At 44.1% G+C, this 22,093-nt stretch overlaps 1 protein-coding gene across 2 annotated transcripts in view; it reads right to left on the bottom strand.

Moving 5' to 3' along the window:
* The window catches only part of NCAM1 (neural cell adhesion molecule 1), a 372,797-nt gene that overhangs the window by 14,823 nt on the left and 335,881 nt on the right, over nt 1-22,093 (bottom strand). For both annotated transcript variants that reach the window (XM_012557333.2, XM_004382513.3), the window contains 3 exons: nt 13,219-13,221; nt 3,457-3,581; nt 1,696-1,873 (listed from right to left, as the gene is read on the bottom strand). In XM_012557333.2, coding sequence (XP_012412787.1) covers nt 1,696-1,873; nt 3,457-3,581; nt 13,219-13,221 — 306 coding nt within the window. The remainder of the gene's footprint in view (nt 1-1,695; nt 1,874-3,456; nt 3,582-13,218; nt 13,222-22,093) is intronic.

Here is a 22,093-nt window from a genome sequence, read left to right as displayed (position 1 = left end):
GAGATGAGAAGGCAGAAAGGGACAGGAGCTGGTTGAATGGACACGGGAAAGCCGGGGTGGAAAGGAGGAGTGTGCTGTCACAGGATGGGGAGTGCAACTAGGCTCACACAGCACTGTGTGTATAAAGTTTTGTATGAGAAACTAACTTGAACTGTAAACTTTCATTTAAAGCACAATTAAAAAAAAAAAAAGAAATCTGTCTTGCTGCAAAGGGGTTACTGCAGCTTCTCCTTCCCCCAGCTCTCAAGCATCGTCCCATAAAGGCCAGGTGGATCTGGACGCTCACACCAAACTGTTCATTTCAAGACTGACCAAAGAATGTAGAGAAAGAAGGCGCTGGGGAGAGCCCATCTGGATAATAGTGTATCCCCATTTGGATATGCTAGTAAGCAGTAATAAGAGAAAACTTCTTGTAGTCACAGCCATGTGACTTGCCTTCACCGCCGCCATTTTCCCAATCCCTGCAGAGACCCCCAGCATGTACTAGGGAGCCTTCCTGCCAATGTAGAGGCAAGGATAAATTGATGCATCTGGTCTATGGCTTAAAAAGCACCTGCCAACTCCCTGGAGGCCCCCGACACGCTTCCCAGACACACACATTCATGCGCAAACGGCCATCGCGAACCACACACTGAACTCTTGCTTTGTTGCTTCTTAACTAACCCACTCTCACGCATACAGCCTGTGTGGTAGGCAGCCCACATCCCTGCTGGCCTGTCTCCCCCGAAGGAGGACCAATCATGACAACTGAGCCAAGAGCTTGGGCAAGCACTACAGATGGGGTGGGGGATCTGACCAATGCCACCAGGAGAGCGGACCATCTTTCTACCATACTGGAACAGGGCAGAGAGTTGTGGGGCCCCTTCCACCAAGCTGCAGATTATATTCTTTGCCCACCTCTCCTGCTTGTGGTTGGCATTTGGCCGGTCTGGAAAAGCAGAGAGTGATGTTGAAGACCTCTATTTGTCCTGAGGGATTTGGTCATTGAGGAGATTGGCCATCAGTACAAAGGTAGCTGGGCCAGAAAGCAGAACTCTCACTTTATTCCCACACTTGAGCTGCTCCTGGATCCCTAGAGACAGATCTGCATCTCCTAGAACTGCTGCCATCATGGTCTCCAGCAGACTGGATTGCCTTTAATGGATGGCGTTTTCCAACATCTATTTTTTCCACTTGTTCTGTTTCAAGTGGTTCAATTTAATCTTTGTTTCAGTTGAGAGGCCCTTGGCAGATAGGATTTCTAACCAGTGGGCACCATCTCTTTCTTCTCTTGGGGTCACCACAGAGAAGAGGTTTGGACCATGGTTGTGCAGAGAAGCAAGCATCAGATAGGAAGCGCTCAACAACAGTTATGTGGTCCTTGTATGAAATGGTAGATGGCAGATTAGGTCTCAAAAAAGGATCCTTACTCAACCAGCTTCCAAGGCTAGGTTGGAGCTGAGGGTCTTCCCATCTGAGGGTCCCATGGACTGGCTTAGCATCAGTCTTGCAAGACAGGTCCTTTTCCTAGGGGGACAGTACATCTCAACCCACTGCACAGTAGGTACAAAGCAAACTAAGCTTTGCATGGGCAGTTGATCATGAGGACGGCTATAAGCAAGCAAGTTGTCAGGGGTTGTTCAGGCACATTAGGAGGTGCAGCACTGGTGCATTAATTCAAAGCGGGAGACTAACGGAAAGCAGAGGCGAGCATACCTGGGATGGCAGTGGGCTGGGCCGAGGTCCTGAACACAAAATGAGCCGCCTTTGACTTTCCCTGCTGGTTCTCAGCCACCACGTAGACCTCATACTCTGCGTTCCAGTCCAGGGACTTGAGCATGACGTGGTCACTGCCGGAGGGAAGCCTGATCTCTGGTTTCCACTCAGAGGAGAGCTTCTGGGAGAAACCGGCAAGGAGGACAGAAGACACCAGAGAGCTTTAGGTACAAACACTGGAAGACCAGTTAGTAGGCAGAACTTAAGGGAGTCAACAACTGTTGGGGCAAAATAACAACAATTAAAAGCAATGATAGGATACGGTCTTTCTTCTTTACCAGCCTGATAAATCCTAAGGATTACACATGTCAGGAGGTCAACTGTGCGTGTTTGCAAATACAAGCGTGTTTGCAAATACAAACAGCAGCAGATGCCAGTGTGGCATTGGGCCAATCTGTCAATGTCCCATAACCCTCAGGGCATGCAAGGGCTCAAGCACTGCCTACCCACCCAACCACACTCAAGAATACTGGGCAGATAGCATAAGGACTGTTCTAGAAATTAGTAACCCAAATATGTTCCTGGACATGTTTCAGAATGTTGTTCATATTCTGATGTGCAATTCACCTCTCTGCCACATGGACATAGTGTAGATTCCAGAGGTTTTATTAAAAATAAAAACTATCATTTATTGAGCACCTGAGGCTTTTCCTATTATGCCAGGCCCACACCTTACTAAGTAATTAAGTGAGAAAAAGAGCTGATTGGATTGACATATCTTGTCTACCAGCTGAGAAGTACTCCTGGTTGTGTTCTGTGCTGCTCTGTCACTCCGTAAACCTAACCAGTTAACAACTCACATGTTACTCCAGGGCTGATCAAAAGGCAGAGAAGGAGTTTCCTGGAAAAAGCCTTTTTGTGTGTGGGGCTATCTGAAGAAAGAAAACTGCTCTGTGGTTCATTATTTTCTACTACTAAGAGACCTTAGCAAGAAGCCCTTCCCAGTTCTCAGATATTGCCTCTAAATCTCTCAGCAATTGGTGGTGGTGGACAAGGGTCAGGTGTCATTCTAAGACCAAAAGAAGAGAGAGAGTAATTCTCAATTTGGGGGTTATGGATGAAAGGGGGAGTGATGAAAATCTTAAGAGGGGTGGTGAGCTGGATCGGTTAGAGAAGCCTTAGAGCCAAGCTCATCTTCAGGCAGGATTAGAACTTCACCAAAGGCAGCTATTATTAGCTATTTGGACACTGTTTGCAAAAAATACTAGATAATGACCAATTAATTTTGCAAAAAACTTCCAGAAACAAAGAAAAACAAATCAACTGTGGCTTAAGTTTGTCACCACCACAATCATTTTCCAAAAACCAAAATAACAAACCCATTGCTGTTGCATCGAATCTGACTCATAGCGACCCTAAAGGACAGAGGAGAACTGCCCCATAAGGTTTCCAAGGAGTGGCTGATGGATTAGAACTGCTGACCTTTTGGTTAGCAGCCTGAGACCTTAACCACTTCACTATGAGGGATCCACAATCATTTTAGAGGTTTTAAAATAGTCCCAGTGTAGACACAGCTTAGCAGCTATAGGTTGGTCTTCGGATTTAAAACCCTGACCAGGGCCCATGAGCCATTTGTAATAGACACAGAGCAAGACTCTGTATTGGCCCTGCCCTACTAGGCATTGCACTGTTGCTGCCCAATAGGGCGGATGTCTCAGGCTGCAGGACTCAGGGTGAAGGCTGGGTAAGATGGGCACTCACCGCGCGGTACTTGACCAGGTAGTGTCTGATAGGGGAGCCGCCATCATCCTGCTTGATCAGGTTCACCTTAATAGAGTTTCCATCCTCTCCCATCTGCCCTTCAAGTTTAGGTGCACTGGGTTCTCCTGAAACAGCCAGTTAATTCATGTGAAATTTTTATCCACAGCATGGAAATCAAATCCATCAGAATGGGATGTAGTGATGGGTGGGGCTGGACTCTTTTCTTGCTTTCTCAGAAATTCAAATGGTTATTAAAAAGCAGTAAATATAAAACTTTGTATTCCAGTTAGATGCCTCAAACTTGGCTCAAACTGGGAATGCCCTTTGGGAATGTTCTGGAAAACACCCTCCCTATTAGAAAGTCTGTTTTTCTGTCTCTCTCACTGGTTCTTGCATTCCCTTTTTAGCTGATCTTAAAACTGTAGCTTTAACTTTCATAAGCCTGATACATTTTGAGGAACAGCCTGAAGTATGGGAAAATGTAAACGTTTGAGTAGGAAACCTACACCCATAAAATAATTTTTCAAAGCAGACCAGTTTCTTCCCAGGATATATGACTCACCCCAGGGTGGGGAAGGGGGTGCTGCCTCCTTGGGACTCGCTTTTCATGAACTACATTTTATGAATTAGATTCATTAAACTAAAAAAAAATAATAATAATAGTTCCCAGTTGCGATTAAACAAAGCACAATTTGCCTGTGAGTATCCTGTTTTCATGGCCCTACTGACTGAGTGATAATCCTTGACACTTTGTATTAAAGTAACAGTCGTGGAAGTCTTTTTCTTGGAGAGAGGAGAGAGGAAAAAAAAAGTCTTTAGCATTTATCAGCAGAAAAAAGGTCGATGTTTCTCTTTATTTGCAGAATATGCTCAGCTTGTAGCACTGTGAATCCAAGATCAAGAAGACGAGCTTGTATGGGACAAAACCCAGGGCTGGGCTGACTCTTCAGAGTGAGACGCTGATTTACTTTGAGAGAAGCTACTTCATTAGTGTCTACCAAAAGCGATGGGTGAGAGAACATCTGATATCCAACCTTAAAATTAAGATTAACACCCTGGGAATCCTGCCCCTCCTGTGATGAGCCCTCTGTATCTATTTCAGGACATCATAGAAAACTTGCTTACTGTTAGTTGCTGTTGAGTCAATTCTGGCTCACGATGACCCTATGTGTTACAGAGTAAAACTGCCCCACAGGGTCCTCTTGGCTGTAATCTTAACAGAAGCAGACCACCAGGCCTTCTCTTCCACGGTGCTGCTGGGTGCGTTTGAACTGCCAACCGTCAGATTAGCAGCTGCGTGCAAACTATTTGCGTTACCCAGGGACCTTCAGAAAACTTGGCAGAGGCCACAAAACCAGTTACCTTCTGGGTGACCCCCCTGGCTTGCTCTCTCCAAGAGGGAATCACAGATCTGTGACAGAGGGGCTTGTCACCAGGCCTGGGACCTAATCCTCCTAAAAGTGCACCTTTGGCCATTGATAAGAAGACTTCTGGCAATATCAGAGTCTAGCCCACCCTCCTCATTCAACCACTTTGGGAACCTCGATGTGGCCCGAGTGCCCTGCTTCTCCCTTTGATACAGGGTGGAACCAGAAAGAAATCTCACAAAGACCCCTGCTACTCAGATCCGGCCAGCAGAATGCACATCACCTGGGAGCTTCTTAGAGCCGCAGATCCGCATTTTAACAAGATCCCCAGGTGACCTGTGTGCACATTAAGTTTCAGAAGCTGTAGTAACGGGGGCACATAAACGCTGCAACAGGGAGGACACATATCTTGAATCTGAGGGGTGAGATATTTAGGGCAGTCGTGCTTGCTCTTTGTTTTCTTAAATCAGTAACTCGAACAAAAATGCAAACACATAAAAAGACAAATGGGCTTGCAGGCAAAGACTTGTTTAAGTCCTATCTAGCGACTGGCCCCAACTATTCAGTAGAAACCATTTAAAATTTGGTTTAGATAATGTTAAGGTATGCAGGTGTTTCAAATTCTTTTGGACCATTCTAAGTCTTAGATGATAACTCAGTTACGTCTCTATCATTATAAATATGCAGTGCTAAAAAGAAACTCAAACGCGTTAAGGAGAACGTTTTAGAATAGGGCAAGTGTGTGTAGACTCAGCAGTGCTGGGCAAATGGGAGTAGGAGGCACAGCAGAACTTTAGAAATTCTATTCTTTGAATGAATTAGGGTGATCAACTCATACTGGTTTGCCTGGGGTTTTCCAGGTTTTAGCGCTGAAAGTCCACATCCCAGGAAACCCTTAGTCCCAGGCAAACCAGAAAGTTTAGTCACCCTGGACTGACTGGGAATGGACATTAATCATTGTAACTTTCTGCACTCACAGTCACAACACTGGCTCTGTGATGAACGGTCTATTTGCTCTAAGAAGGAGATAATTTCATCAAATGGCATCAGTGGCTCTTCTAACACACCCGCCAAGGTGAGGACCAGCCCTTCCCCCAAGACCTCCTTGGAAGGTAGATAGAGATCAGTCCACTGGGGCTGTTCTGGCTGCATGTTCCTTAGTACTTCTTCTTGGAATTGCGAGTTCCCAAGGCTGAATCAACACCACAAAACACTCTCTCTGAACTCTGCTCTTTGTGGAATATGTATTTAGAAGTTCTCCCTGACGTTTGTGAAGATCTCTTTAACACTGAATGCTAAAGATGCTACAGTAGAGCACAGGCTGTCTGCTGCCTCGGATAGGCCACTGCCTCAGTCTCCACATTTGCAAAATACTTGACTAGATGCTCTAGACTCTTAGCTCTGACAGCACTGGGACCCAATGACAGCCACTGACCTTAGGAGGGACTACCAAGGATACCTTTGTTACTTCTTGTGATATTTGTGGAAGACAGAACACAAATAAAATATGTGACGTTCACTTAATTTTAGGGAGATGCACCCCAAGATCAACAATCTGTTATCTCTAAGGCCCAAAGTTTTCAGAGAAACTTACAGTTTTTAAAAAGTTGTCTTAAAAAAGTCCTATCTTCAAAAAGAGATTCCAAGTCTCTTCGAAGATATTATAAACTAAATTGCTCCAAGGAACCAATACCTCTGATGAATGTACTCTCTTATCCTTGGATTTGTTTCAGAAAAATATAACTGGAATCATAGAAAAACCACTAATACTACATCATACTTACAACACTTAACATGTTATCATTTTACCTGAGCAACTACTATGTTCCTCTGACATATATGTATTGTTTCATAGAATTTAGATAATTTTATATCACATAATGTTCAGGTATATAATTTAGAATGCTTTAAATATGGTTTACTCAGCAAATGCATATTAAGTACCTACTAGGTCCATCCATTTGTCGGATTTTTTTTAATTTAGAAAATATAATCATAGAAATAATAACAGCTAAGATTTACTGATGTGTTCATCCTGTGATGATGAGTCATAACTGTGACGAGTCTGAAACCAAAAAACCAAACCCACTGCTGTCAAGTCGATTCCGACTCACAGCAACCCTATAGACAGAGTAGAACTGCCCCATAGGGCTTCCAAAGAGTGGCTGGTGGATTTGAACTGTCGACCTTTTTGGTTAGCTACCAAATTCTTAACCACTGCGCCATCAGGGCTCCACCTGGTAGGTAGTAGTAGTTTATTAGACACTGAAGTTTTAAAAGTGAATAAGACATGTTTTTTTTTTTTTTTTCCTAAAAGAAATAACATACTTATGATAAATTCTTTTAAAAAATGATGGAGCCCTTGGTCAGAAATATAATCCCTCTTTTGATAGTATTCCTAAAGGAAGATCATATTCAACTAACAGCGTACAGATTTTGACCACCTTTGCTGGAAGTACATTAAGATGTGGAAAGAGCAGTATTTGTTTAATCAATTGCCTTATTCATCTTCAAATGTTTACTCTTGCCTTTTTTTTTTTTTTTTTTTTTAAAGATTAGGAACTGGGCTAAAGAAACTATTTCCTAAGATCTCTGTGCAAAGGAGGCTTCAGCCATGCCTCACAGGGAGGGGCTGCTGCAGAGAATTGGGCCTTGGCATTCAGGAGGCTCACTGCTTTATTGAACACATTAGCAGAGGAAATTATTTAGCAGGTCCCAGTGTGCATTCTGTTCTGAGATGGCTGCTCTGATTGAAATTATTATGGGTAATTTCAGAAAAACCAATATTGTAATTATTTGTAAATGTTGGTTTGCAATTCGGCAGCAATCAGCAGGTTGCTCGAAGAAAACCCCTGGGGTTAATTATACCCTCTGAATTTAGCTTCAGCCGTGAGACGAAATTTTCCCCCAAAATATTTTACATAAAGACTAAAACAGCAGTACCTTAAAATAAGCTTTGCCAATAACATACATGAAATACTAGACAGTTCTGGTATTTTCTGGCAGAATACAAATCATGTACGCAAGGAAAAAAAAGACTATGAGGCCACATATGGTCAGAATATATTACAGGCATGTCCTATGAAATTCCTCAATAAACCGTAATTGAAATGTATATTTCTGGCCATGTAGATTGTAGGTTCCTCCTTTGTAATTACTAAGCTACAGTGCCCTTAAGTCTGAGTTGGCCTCATACCCCTCCCTTCTGTCAACAGAAGCCCTGGCATGAGAAATGGCTGCTAGGTATCTGAATCCCACAACAAAGATTATAGCAAGTCCAGGGCATTTGGACAGCATTTGTGAGTTCTAGAAGGAAAACAATATTCTATCTCTCACTCAAAAAATCCCAAGCACCAAGAGTTATAGCTTCTGAATGAAGTGCTGAGGTGCCAGGCGGCAGGCATCCTTGTGGAAGGCTGGACTCATTTCTCTGCTCATCCACTTTGCTTTCTCTCCTGTGGGGGTCCTCACAGAATTTTGGGGGTCTGAGTATAAACCAGTGATGGAGGTAGGGCCTTCATTAACATCTGTTCTTGCTTTTACTATCAAATAGGATTCTGTGGCACCAAAAATACTGTTGGCTTTGCTTATCCAAACTCCTGTCATCTTTTGTTGATTATTTCTTACAAGCAATTTGAAACATGTATACCTTTTTATTATTTGTTTAAAAAGCCCAGAGGGTAGGATTTAGCTATTCAAGTACGAAGTCTATTCAATTTTTCCAACTCAAGAACATTTACAATTACATCAAGAGGTTAGAAGTTTGACTGGTCTCTAGAGAATCAGGATTTAAAGTTATTAGACCACTAATTCTCTTTCCTGAAGCTGAGCTCTGAGCCCTAGATGTCAAACAAACAAAAACAAGCAATCAGATCTAAAATGATGTACGCTGTATACATTCTTGGCCCTTCATAGTTCTTCTGGATGCTTCTTTGGCAACCTACCTTGCTATTCTAGGGATGCTGAGGTGGCTTTTTAACAATCAAAAAGAGCAGCCTGTCGATGCAAAGATGGGCCTCAAGTTGTCTTAAGCATTGCTTTCCCAACTCAGGCCTTTGGAGTGGCTTTCTCTTTTTCTCCTGAGCTGTTTTCTTTCGGATGTTAAGGATTTGCTTGTGTCTGAGCTACGTGACTTCTTGCCGTCCCAGTCCGTGGCTGCACAGAATGCTGGGGTACAAAACTAGTGACTGTGAACATGACCAGTCCCCTAGCTTCTACAAAGAATGCTTAGCTTTCTGTGGCCAAGACCACCATGGCATGTAGTCCACAAATCCTTCTCAGCACCAATTTTCTCAGGAATTATGAATGTGAGCATGTGTGTTGGAGCGGGGAGGGGGCAAATGGCAGCACAGAGTACAAATTAAACAGCAACAAATGAACTCTGACAGACTGAACCACAAAAATACCAATTTCCTTCTCCTGGGTGTCGTGAAAACACCAACAGATTAATTGACCAATTATCTTTGTTTCATCATCCTCAAAAGAAAATATGACCACGAAGGTATGGCTTGTGGTTATGGGGCTGATCCAAGCTGAGGAAGTTATGACAGAAATAACTGCTATCACCAACAAGTAACTCAGCTCCTGCCTCCAAGGCCACAAGAGGGATTGGTGTGCATCTTGGACACCATTTCATGGATGTTGGATTCGTTATTAAGAAGTATGAGGCTCCGGGGATGTTTTGGCCCTTATACTGGTAACCCCCAGGGAAACTGGCAGATTCCATAGCCAGCGGGGACCCTGGGGTCCGTGCCCATAGGATTCGGGCTGATACGCACCACTCCCTTCCTCTTCATTCCCTTCATGCTAACTGTCTAACCTGGTAACCACCAGTGCAAGCAATCATTAGAAATAAAGGCAATTAGCGCATCGACCCTGGTGAAAAGTATGTTGACCTGCCAGAGCCCGTTGCAATCCAGACACACAGCTGTAAAAAATAAAGGAGGGAGTGGAAGGGGTGGTTAGTGATGTTTTCAATCTAAGGAGGAAGAGTGGGTGTTAAAGAGTTTAGTTCATCAGAATCAGCATTTCCTAGTACGAGTCAGTGTCAGTAGCTAAAGAAAAAAGATCATTATGAATGGATGGGGAGGATCCATGCTCAGACATGCAGCACGTGTACTGAAGGGGTGCTGGGGGCGGTCTCATTACACACATACTGGTGGGCAAGGTAGCGGGGGAGTCCCATTTACACAGAGTCCTCAGGAGCTGATGGACAAAACCATGGCATTCTGGAGTCATTGGAGGAACCAGGTCTTGTAGCTACACAATGCCCTACCCACTGCCATGAAGTCGATTCTGACTCACAGTGACCCTATAGGGCAGAGCAGAACTGCCCCATAGGGTTTCCAAGGCTGTCATCTTTACAGAAGAGGACTATCACGTCTTCTTCCCGCGAACAGCTGGCGGGTTCCAACTGCCGATCTTTCAGTTAGCAGCCGAGTGCTTTAACCACTGTGCCTCCACGGCTCCTTTACACAATGCCATGATATGAGAAATACTTTTACATTGGGTGCGTCTTTAGCTCACTTTAGCAAGCCCATCCCTGCCATCCTGTGACAGGTGCCTAGGCTAACCGAGCATGAACCTTATGACGTCTACAGCTCAGTACGCTCAGGAAGTAAGCAACCATCGGGGCTGGGCTCAGTGCTGTGTTAACCTTCCTTCTTCTGAGTTGCCTTAGTTCACTCAGAGTTGCTGGGCTCACTGCTGAGCTGAACCTAAGGTGGGCAGAACGTCTAGCATGTGTTAAGTGCATCCCAGGCAATTTTTTTTCCGAGGAGGAGTGATATAGTGAATACTGGATTTCATCAGTTTTTGGGTGTATAACCCACTGCTGGCAGGAGAAAGGCTCCCAGCTCACTTAAACCTTCTTAATTTAGGACCAACAACAACCAGTTGCTGTCAAGTCAACTCTGACTCATGGGACCCCACATATGTCAGAGTAGAACTGTGTTCAATCGGGCTTTCAATGGCTGAGTTTTTGGAAGGAGACCACCAGGCCTTTCTTCTGAGGTTCCTCTGGTTGGACTTGAACCTCCAACCTTTCCGTTAGCAGCTGAAAGAGTGTTAGTTAACCGTTTGCACCACCCAGGCAACTCACTTTAAATCCTTCCTAATGCTCAGAGAAAGGAAGCGATAACTGTCGTTAACTAAACTTTACTTCTCTCTCCCATAAACTGTATTTGCTCTGACCTCTTCATTCCCTTAAATTCATTATTAAAGGCCATTTCCTGCCGCTTGCTGTTCACCTGATAAACAAATCCTCTGTCTGCACCCTTGTGTATGGATGGAGAACGTCTGTGTCGGAAGGGAACGTGGTTTGATGAGCGATAATCGTGGCTTTGGAATGCTATAAGACCCTTAGTGACTTTTTTAGTACTGGTCACATTTTCTACTGACAGCCCAGACCACTACTACGCTGTTTGTCTAGGGGAACTGAAGGGAACATCCAAACATTTCTTGCCTTGATTAAAATTTATGGAAGAGATCTCTCTTCAGAGGCAGGAACAAGTTTCCACCTTGTTTTCTGTGTGCTTGGCTTTCTTCAGTATTATGGCATTGCCTAGAAATGACCAAGCTTGTTTTAAAAAAGAAACTAATGCGTTTCAATCCAGCATCTGCCCCACTTTATGAGGACGGACCTGGTCTTTCTCTACAACTACACCCAGTGAATAGTCACCCCAAGTTTGAGAGAAGTCTGGTCCTGCTGATGGCCAATCTTTGGGAATTATAGAAACCACAGTTTTCTTTATTTTGGGGAGTGGGGCTTGGCGTTTAGCACATCTTAGACTCCCAATTTTCTTTGCCCTAAGACTCACAGATGCAAATAACTTTTGAAAGGTAGGTCATATTTATTAGAGCAAACTGCATGAAATGTTCCTCTGCTTGGGGATATTCCCACTTTATGACATAAAATCTAAATAACAAACATTTCCTTTTTGGAAAATGAGGACAGTTCATATCCAAGTCCTTTCGCCAGGAGTCTGGTTGTAAATGGGACTGAATTGGGGCAAAGTCTCCACACCTACAAAGCTGAAGTCCTCAGCGATGGTAAAGGTGGAGTATGATCGAACGGGAACATACACAACGTTAACACACACAGGGAGCAGCAAACAAAAGGACAGAACGGGAACAAAGAACATGCAAGACAAGCTGTGGATGGTTTTGTTCGTGTGGATGTCGCCCAATCAGTTCTCAGAGAAGTGAGGTCAAACGGGGTACCTCCTGCATGCAGGGGCACACCGGGCAGTTATTGGTGTTAGTTTTGCTTTGGTGATCTATGCAGCCCATACGTGTCTCAGGTTGTGATTTGACGTAAAAAATTCCAGTTAGAAGAGAACGAGGTGGGCATGATCCCCGAGGCAAGTTTTGAATAGATGTTTGATTTTACTGGGGGAAGCCGTGAACAGAGGCTCCCTTTTCTCTTTATGGCAAGCAAGAAATGTTTAAACAAGGTTGTGACAGTCACAATACTAACTAATTATTTTGTTACTGCTCTGCGCTTAACTAGGCTATAATTTTATTTCTTTTGCTTCGAGGGTCAGTCACATGCTTCTTGATTACACGGAGCTCTCCAGTCCTGGTAACTGCTGAGTGACATTTGCTCTGGGTTGTTTATTCTCTTCCTGCCTGGGGGAGGGTCACTCTGGAAAAGTGATAGATACTTCAGCAAGCACAGCCAAATTGCTCTGATTCTTAAATCTCTTATTTCAGAAAGTCCTCCATTTGCATAGATTTTAGGAGACCCTCAACGAGATGGACTGACACAGTGGCTGCAACAAGGGGATCAAGCATAACAACGATTGTGAGGATGGTGCAGGAGCAGGCACTGTTTTGCTCCGTTGTACAGAGGGTCGCTATGAGTCAGAACCAATTCGACAGCACCTGACAGCAACAACAACTCATGAGTTTTGAACAAATACAATCTTTGCAATTGTGAAATTTCTCTCTGTGGCTTTTCCACGCTGTAAACAGATACATTATCATGTGAATGTGACTCATTTTAGAGCTATTACGGTTTTCAGAACTACTGGATAAAATTAAGTAACAGTGCTGTAAAGCTAATTTACAAAACTGCTCTCTGGGAAATAATTCTTATGACCTGTATGGTAAAAATCTGAGTTTGCAAACTGTGCTTCAGCTTAAGTGATCTTACTGTAGCTAGAAGTTTGTGTGACCAAATTTTTGGAAGTAAAATATTGAACCCAAACCATTCCTGGTATCAAATTGTCCTGCCCAGCCTGCAAGGATGATGAACCCTGGCTGTGAACTGAGGACAAGAGGAAATCCCTCAAGTGGCTTCACTTAGGAAGTCTGAGACAGGAAGAAATGAGTGGGCCAGAGATGCCAGGCTTGGTCCCAGATTTATTTCACTAATCAGAACAAAGAGTTTTACCTTCTGTTCACCAGCGTGGACGACATCATCAGCATCATGCAAGCCACATGACAAAGTCACATGATACGCACGCACATGATTGGTTGAAAGGAAAGTGGAGGAGGTCACATGGAAAATACAAAAAAATTAAAAACTGATGTAAACAATGGGCAGGGAGAAAAATCAACCACAAAATCACAGACTAAATAAAGGGACAAATCAAATTAAATTAGCAGCATATATAGGGGACATTGGGAGGGCAGTGAAACTGCCTGGAAATAGAAGAATCGTAAATCATAGAGAGCATTTGGTTAACAACACCAACAAGCGTTAGCTACAGCTGCAACACTGCATATTAATACCACATCAAGGAACAGGTAAACTTTTTTGTTTTTTTTTTAAATGGGGAGATGTTTTCTGCCGGGACCCAGATGTCAAAGGCAATCCAGGAGACTGTTAAAGGAAGACAAAAGAGCAAGTTAATGTTCACAAATTCCAGAAACGGCTCAGCATCCTTGGACACGAGAAATGAAACAGAGCACGGATCATCAAGGAAAAGTCCCATGATTTTTAAGGCGTAGACTGTGTCCCCTGTAAGAACAAAGGACCACATTAAGTTAAGAAAAGGCATTTTGTGTTTCCTTTGGCCTAATGAGAAGAGGGCATCGGGACTGAGTAAGGGTTGGTGGCCATAGGCCTGAGAGCACGGCCCCAAGGATCTTTTCTTACTTCTTTATCCCCCTACCCACGTTGTCCTTAACACCTTTGATGAGATTCCCCAAATTCAAGAACATATAAAGGAAGAGGCCAGTTCAGATACAGGAATAGGTTTCCTTCTGGATGTTGAGGCAATGGCTCTGTCCACACCGAACAGCAGAAACTGGACGCATGGACCAATGAGCTGAGAGTCTAACATTAAACACACACTTGGGCCTGCGGATAAAGTTATTTAACCTTTAGACTTGTGGCTGTACCAGTAAGACATGGATTTGAGATTTACGAAGAGAAAAACAGTTCTCCTTGTTCGGATCTATCCAAACGTTCCTTTTTGTCCTACGCTGGATCTATATTCCAATGTGTTACTGAATGATATCTTTCTGCCCAAAGTACACCACTGTTTAAAAATAATTCAAGAGAAATGCTTTAACCAAGTAACATATTCCCTGGACACTGGGAGCTGACAGAATGTGTGCTTTCTACTGTGTGACATTATACAGGTACTGGCTTTGCCCTACCAAGAGGGCCCTGCAGGGATTATATAAAATCGAGCATTCTCCTTTGTTTTGAATTAGGATACTTTTATTCCTTCATCATCAGAAATTGACCAAAAAAAAAAAAAAAAAAAAAAAACCACACATGATGGCCAAAAACAGGAGATACTATTTCTTTTCAACCCTATTGATCAATGGGTTTTCATATGCTCATAGTTACTCTGCTATTAGTTCAACTGCAGTTCATATGTCCTAGAGTTTGCCTGACTGTTGAGGACTGTGAGCATGTTAAATGCAAGCTGCTGCCCAATTGTGGCCGTCTTTTCTTTATCCCAGCATCCACCGGGACCTACAATTTGGGTCAATAGTCAAATGGCTCCAAATTAAAAAAAAAAAAAAAAAAAGAAGTCTCAAACTTTCTTCCCTTTGGATGCCACAACGAGGCATTTTATCTGTGGGAAGAAATGCTTAATTTTTAAAAGTAAAAGACACTTCAGGGGAAGAAATACCTAATTCCTCCTTAAGGAAAAATCTGGATCTAGGTTAGTGTTTCACTTCCAAAGGAGACACAGCATATGAATCAAGTGGTGCGAATGCATCCCTTAGCCTGCTCCTACTGTGCCTGGCACACACACAGCACCCACGCGGGTGCAGGACAGGAGAAACACTGCTTGTTATAAGAAAAAAGGGCTCTGTTAGTTGCAATCCTTTTCCAAATGAAACAGAAAAAAAAAAAAAAAGCCATCCTCAGAATTAAACCCATGCGAGCACACACACTCGTTGTCACCAGCTCTGCTGACAAAATGAAACCTCAAAGGCATCAGGAATTAAAATTCATTGCAGCACACGCACCGAGAGAACACCAAGAAAGCAGAGCCGGCGCTATAGTCTGCAGCCGAGAAAGGAACCATTGCATGCAACACACAGAACCAGGAAACTCTTTTCTTCTTTGTTCAGTTCTGAGTCAGAAACCTTGGTCCAGGGAAGGAGAGCTGTACTTTGCATACCTGCTATCTGCCTTCTAGCTCTGGCTACTGCCTAACGGGATGCGTGCCATGTTTTCTATGCACCCAGAAATAGTATAAAATCTAAATCGCCCACATAGTTTGGTAATTAAACACTGTAAGCACACATACACACACACACAGAGTTGACTTGTCAGGGAATTTAAGTCCTCAGCATACAAGCTTACTTCACAAGTACCAGCTTGGAGCATGTTAAGGTTGCGATTAAGTGTAATGTTTGGATGGAAAAGACAGTACAGTTGGTGGTCCTGACTCTGTCTTCAGAGGGGAAATCTAGCACTTTCATTGGACTCTCAGGCAGCGCCGACTCCAGAGAGCCTGGGCTCGGCTTCTTCTGCTCACGGCTTTTGTAGCACTGAGGCGGAGGCCTGAGGAGACAGAGGTGCCTGTCCTTCCCATACGTGCTCTGTGTACAGACCACCTCCACACGGCGAGACAAAGCAGAGTACGCAGCCGGGAAGCAGGACTCCTTCCTTCTTTGCACACCCTTCTACCTTCCCTTAAGCAGCTGTATTCTCCTATCCCTTCCCTTCTTCTCTGTCTTGTAGCTATTTCTTTATTAGTCTCTGTGCATTTGTGTGTGTGTGTATATGTGTGTGTGTGTGTTTTAGAGAGGACAGACAGCCAAACCCAGGAAGGCGATGCTGTTCCTTTTTCTCCCCAGTGTTTCCCTAATCCTTTTCTATTTTTAACTGGAGAGTAAATTGGAAAGGCCTCCTTATGCACAGTCTTCTTCAAATAATCACCCCAGCTCTTTTGGTAATGCCTGGTTTGCTCTCTTGGCAAAGGAGACGGCATGCTTAGGAAACCACACCAGGCCAGAAACCTTCATGCATTTTAACGAAAGGGAGGAAGAACCACGGGCATCTCTGTGACCCAGAAGCCAGCTCTGCAACAAGCAGCAGTCAGAATTCTGGCCCTCAGCTCCGTACTCACTAGATACTTCTGTGGTTGTCAGGGCAAGAAGAGGCCAGGTTGCTATGGAAACATGAAGGACAGAAAGGGCACAGAGAGGTGAAGGAGAGTAGAGATAAATTCAAATATGTGTTTTTCTAAGGCATTGTTATAAAGACAAGACAGAGATGGTGAAGGAGATATTCTCTCACTCCTTTCTTCCCTGATTTATCATTATTCAAATATATATTTTAAAGAGATTTTGCTGACAAATTACTCTCACACAGCAAGAAATAACATAACCCTCATTTCTTGTTACTATTAATTAGAGTGACTATATGCTGGTGGTGTAGTGGTTAAGAGCTCGGCTGCTAACCAAAAGGTCGGCAGTTCAAATCCACCGGCCGCTCTTAGAAACTCTCTGCGGCAGTTCTACTCTGTCCTGTAGGGTCGCTATGAGTCAGAACCGACTCGACAGCACCTAACAACTACAACATGCTGGGAACTGTATTGGATGTTTTTTATATTTAATCTTTAATTTTCACAAACACCTCTAAGGTGGGTGGAATTTATCCTTCATTTTAGATGTGAAGTTTGAGATTTGGGGAGGTCGAGTGGCTGATACAAGGTCATGGACCTCTAAGTAAAAGTAGCAGAGCTAGGATTTGAACCCAGATCTGTTAGTTTCCAAAGCCTGAACTCTTTCCGCTAGGGTAGGCTGCCTTGGAAGATCATAGGGCAGGTGGGGTGGTGGTGGTGATGTTTCTGAGTCAAATAGATGGCAATGGAGGGCTTTGGAGCTTGGGGCTCAAGTCAGCCCCTGGGGCCAAGCCCAAATGGCAGAGCCTTCTGATATAACAAGGAGGATAAAGCCAGCCTGGAGGTGCCACCCCTTAATCCGCTTGCTGCTCTCTGTAGCTCCAAGAGATGGTGGCGTTATAGCTTGCACCTTACTCAGCCGCTGTCTCACTTTGCTTCCTTCCACGGAAATCTGGGTTCAAAACTCTGAATAGGACAGGCTTGTAGTTCTTACTCCTGAGGACTCATGGGAACAAAAGGACAGGGCAGCAAAAAAAAAAAAAAAAAAGATCAGAAATGATGAGGCTCAGCCAGGATGACAAGGCCTAAGACCAGCCACCTGGTATTATGGTCAGCTCAGCGGCATTGGTCCAGGATGGGCAAAGCAGAGCTTGCTAAGCCTATTCTTTGCCATCCTCAGCAAAATTTTTTTTCTTTGTTTCTTTTTTTGGGGAGGGAAGAGACTACTCATCCTAATTTTAGAGAAGAGAAAAACGAAGCTCCCTTGTAAAGGGTTAAATAATTTGTCCTAAGTGCCTACTGCCAGGCACATCTGTAAGCAAACACTGTTTATTTTCCCATACATATTCATGAGCAATGTATACATTTATGCATAAAGCAAAAGCTATAGGTTTCACTATCTAATTTCCATGTCTGACTCCAACTGTGCCAATTAAAGTGATGGGTAAAACCCAACACTCCAAAACATTTCTTATGATCCCGCAGAACAGATATTTTTCTTGGCAAACTCCTTTGGCTTCTCCAAATATCAGTTTTGGCCCAACCCAAAGTACAGGCTCGGCTTCGGCTTCAGTGGCCTCAGGGAGCCTGCCTGCAGGGTTTTCTAATGGAGCAATGCTTCTCAGTTCTCTCTCCTTCCGGGAGTGCTTGCCTCCCCTGAAGGCAAGAGGCCCTATGCCTGTTCCTCTTCTCTAAAATCCAGCGCTGCTTTCAGCCAGACAGAGTTTAACCATCACCTGGCAGAGGAGATAGCATTAGGCCGATTGCATTGTGGCTGGTAGAAGGCAACCTGCAGAGAGATGGATGGGGAGAATGATACTCACTATCTGGAGGAGACAATGGAACAGGGGTAGGAGAGCTTGCAGGAGCCGCTGGAGAAAGAGAAATGAAGGCAAAATAAAAAATGGGAAAGAAAGACCAGTGAGGCACACAGATATTGAGTTAGCAAATGGAAGTGCTGACTTGGGGTGTCAGCGTGAGGAGCTGACGCCGGTTAGAGGGGGGAAGAACAACAGCATGCATGAGAACAGGTGGCAGCAGAGCAGCGGGGCCAGCCAGAGCAGGGCTCTCTGGCTTCAGACCGTAAGCGTGTGTGCCTGCCAAGCCCTGCAGTTCAGGTAGGGGTTTGGCCAGGAACAGCTGCAGAGGCCTCAAAGCTGGACTGCAAACAAACAGCTGATTCAGCGGGACCAGCTGTCTCCCTAGGATCATAGGAACAGGAGAGAAGGGAACCTGGCCCTCTGCTTAAGGTGATCAAGTAAAGGAGAAAAAGTCTTTGTTTGGCTTTTCATTATACCAGTTGCGTTGAGTAGACTCCGACTCATGGCGGCCCCACGTGTGTCAGAGTAGAACTGTGCTCCACAGGGTTTTCAGTGGATGATTTTTTGGAAGTAGATCTCCAAGTCTCTATTCCAAGGGTCCATCGGGTGGACTCGAACTGAGTTTGTTAGGAGCCCTGGTGGCGCAGTGGTTAAAGCACTTGGCTGCTAACCAAAAGGTCGGTGGTTCAAACCCACCAGCCGCTCTGTGGAAGAAAGATGTGACAGTCTGCTTCTGTAAGGATTTACAGCCTTGGAAACCCTATGGGGCAGTTCTACTCTGTCCTATGGGGTCCCTATGAGTCAGAATCAACTCGATGGCAATGAGTTTGGTTTTGGTTTTATATATATTTACATATATGGCATGTAGTTATATATGTGGCATGTATTCACATATGTGGCACATTTTATAACAAAATGTCTCACTCTCTAATTTTAATATCTGAATGAAACAGAAAATACTGTCCTACTTAATGTTTACTAGTGAGTGAAGTTCATGACTGGCACACAGTTGATACTACAACCACAGTCCCCCTCCAAAAAGACCCCTACTAAACGTGACTGGAGCCCTGGTAGCGCAGTGGTTAAGAGCTTGGCTGCTAACCAAAAGGTTGGCAGTTTGAATCCACCAGCTGCTCCTTGGAAACTCTTTCGGGCAGTTCGACTCTGTCCTATAGGGTTGTTATGAGTCGGAATTGACTCGACGGCAACGGGTTAAACGTGCTTACTTGGATGCTGCTGTGTGATTGTGCATGTGAAGAGCGATGCTAATAATGTTCAGTGATATCCTCGCTCCCACAGAGAAAGGGCATGCTGAAGAGGCTGGGGCTAACCAAGTAATACTGACCAACTTTCTGCAGGGACATTGCAATGCTGAGTGGATCATGAGTTTTTCACTGGCAAATACTCAGAAGTTGTCCCACTGACAATCACGAAACAAGGTCTCCATCATGAGTTAGACGAAAATTTGGAGAAACAGAACCAAAAGGCCAACACCGCCTTGAGGCTCATGGTTTGGCCTTCTTTTTGCCTTCTAGATGAGGGCACCTCAATAAACCACAAGAGGATAGTGTCACTAAAGTCAAAGCAAGGTAGGCTGCTAATGCTTCATGATTTCATGGTCTGGTTAATTCAGGTAGAAGTTTCTCTGTCTCTTACTCTTCTGGCTTGAATTGTTTGCATAATTGTTTGAATTATTTGCATAATTTTTCTGGTAAAAGAATGAAGTTGTATGTGCATTGATGTATATAATGCATTTAACTTATGCTTGCAATGTGCCATCTAGGAGGCAAAATGTAAAAACAAAAAATGTCAAGGTGCTTCTTTTTAAAAGTAGAGACATGCATCATCTCTATACCCTGGAAAAAATGACCATTTTGTTTCATGGCACAGAAGTAAGTTAAGAGGCAACATTCAGGTAATTAAATTCTAAAGGTTAGTGGCTCAATCCTGGAGGAAAAGATTTAATAATAAATTGTAGCATTGTCTCTTTTCTCTCTTAGCAGCTCTCATAGGCAAGCAGCCCCTCCCAAGTCAAACAGAGGGCATGAGCTTTCCATCTCAGAGTATCCTGACAGCACACAGGCATTTGGGTTAAAAACACAAGAAACGGGGACAAGTTAGAGTTGTTATTTGTTTGTTCTGAGTCATAGCTTCCTCATTACCTTCACACACATTTATCAAGTGCACACAAAGGAACCTCCAAATAGCCAACCCATGCTTTCTGATCTGGAAGCTCAGGAAGCTGGAGTCCTTTAGGTATTTGGGGCCTTAGCTAGTTTCGCCTGCTCATCCCTGCTTTGGTATATTCATGCCTATGAACCTGGAGAAGTCTACTAAGGAACCAAGAAAGCAACTCCATTACTGGGACATCTCCATTACCTCTTCAACACTGAAAATGGGATGGACTACTGCCCAACGTGCTGGTCCTCACCTAACCCTTCTCAATCCAGGGGTCTGAGAGCAACAGATGGTCTTTCCAGTATGTCAGCTCCTGCTTGCTCTGTGCCTTCTCTTCCTTGGGGCTCACGGTGCTCTCAAGGGCCTAACTCCAGTGTCATGGGACAGGCCCTGCCTCTGCACCCCAGCAGGATAAAAATGCACTGCCAGAGGGTAGGATGGCCCATGTCATCAACCAGCACCACTGGTCTTGGGCTTGGGGTAGGAACGCAGCTCAACTGATGGCTGATTTTGTTCACCTAAGTTCAGACAACCTTTGTGTCTTCCAAGGAATGGAGGTGAGAACTCTGAGGAGGTTCTTCCTAACATTTGTCTTACAGCAGTCAGTGGGTTTCATCTCAGCAGTAGTGAAAGCTGGAGTCATCGTTTCAACTGTATCTTTTTATAGGACAGGTCTAGGGGCAGCGGGATACCCCTTGGGTAGACCCTCACTTCAGCAGCTCTAGGAAGGTTATGAGGGTGCAGGGAAAGACAATAACAATGTATCTTCAGTGAAAATATGATGTTCCCACACATTCTCATGTGTGTGCCACCTTTTATCCTCCTGGAGTTCTTGAAAAAGGCACACTCAACTCCAAGACTCTTCCACAGTTCTCCATATCTAAAAGAAGTTTGCTTTTAAATTCTTTGAACTATAACTTTATCACATGATTGACAGAATTGACTTTTCCTGCCACTAGCAATGCCAGCTGCCATAGTATTTTCATGATCTGCTTGGAATGGAGACCTGACCCACCATTTTCAAAGGCTTCTTGCCGTCTTGGTCAATGATCTGTTTTCATATAACCAGACAAAAAACAACAAGGGTTTAGATGCCTTTTTTTTTTTTTTTTTAATTAAATACTGACTTTTAAAAACATATCATCTGCTATAAAAACCCTCACCTTTACAAAAGCTGAGCTGGCAATGAATGAAAACCACTGTGGCCTCTGGAGCCCAAGAGCCGGTTACTCTGATTCAGTGCTTGAACTCCAGTTACTGGTTAGAAACTCCAGAGAAGGCCTCATCCCAGCCTTCCTCTGTTTTATGTATCTAAGCCAGCACTCACCTACTGACAAAATCCAGAAGATAGGAAGCCTGAGGACTCGGTTTAAGGATCAGCTGCTCATTAGGCTCACTGCCTGGAGGAAGGTGCTCTTTGCTCAGAGCTGTTCCTTCAGAGCTTACTACGGGCACCACTGCCAGCCCAGAGCAGACAGCGGTCAGTCCTACCTGATAACCCCATATCTCTGCTAGGGTTCCTTCCAGAACCACGTCATTCAGGAACCAACTCTGCTGAGGTAGTGGATTTAGCACTTGCTCAAAATCTCCAAATGCCTAGACTTAGTTGCTTAGATTTTGCTGTGGCTGCAATATTCCTGAATAAATTTTAAAGAGATAAGCTTCCCTGAGTGCCTTTCAGGAACTAGGAGCTTTTTATTAGAGTGTGCAGCTTCCTGAATACCTTTTC

This window comes from Trichechus manatus, unplaced genomic scaffold (genome assembly GCF_000243295.1).
Source record: "Trichechus manatus latirostris isolate Lorelei unplaced genomic scaffold, TriManLat1.0 scaffold00094, whole genome shotgun sequence".
Taxonomy (NCBI): domain Eukaryota; kingdom Metazoa; phylum Chordata; class Mammalia; order Sirenia; family Trichechidae; genus Trichechus; species Trichechus manatus.
The sequence above is the reverse complement of the archived record's forward strand: the minus strand, read 5'-3'. Positions and strand labels throughout refer to the sequence as shown.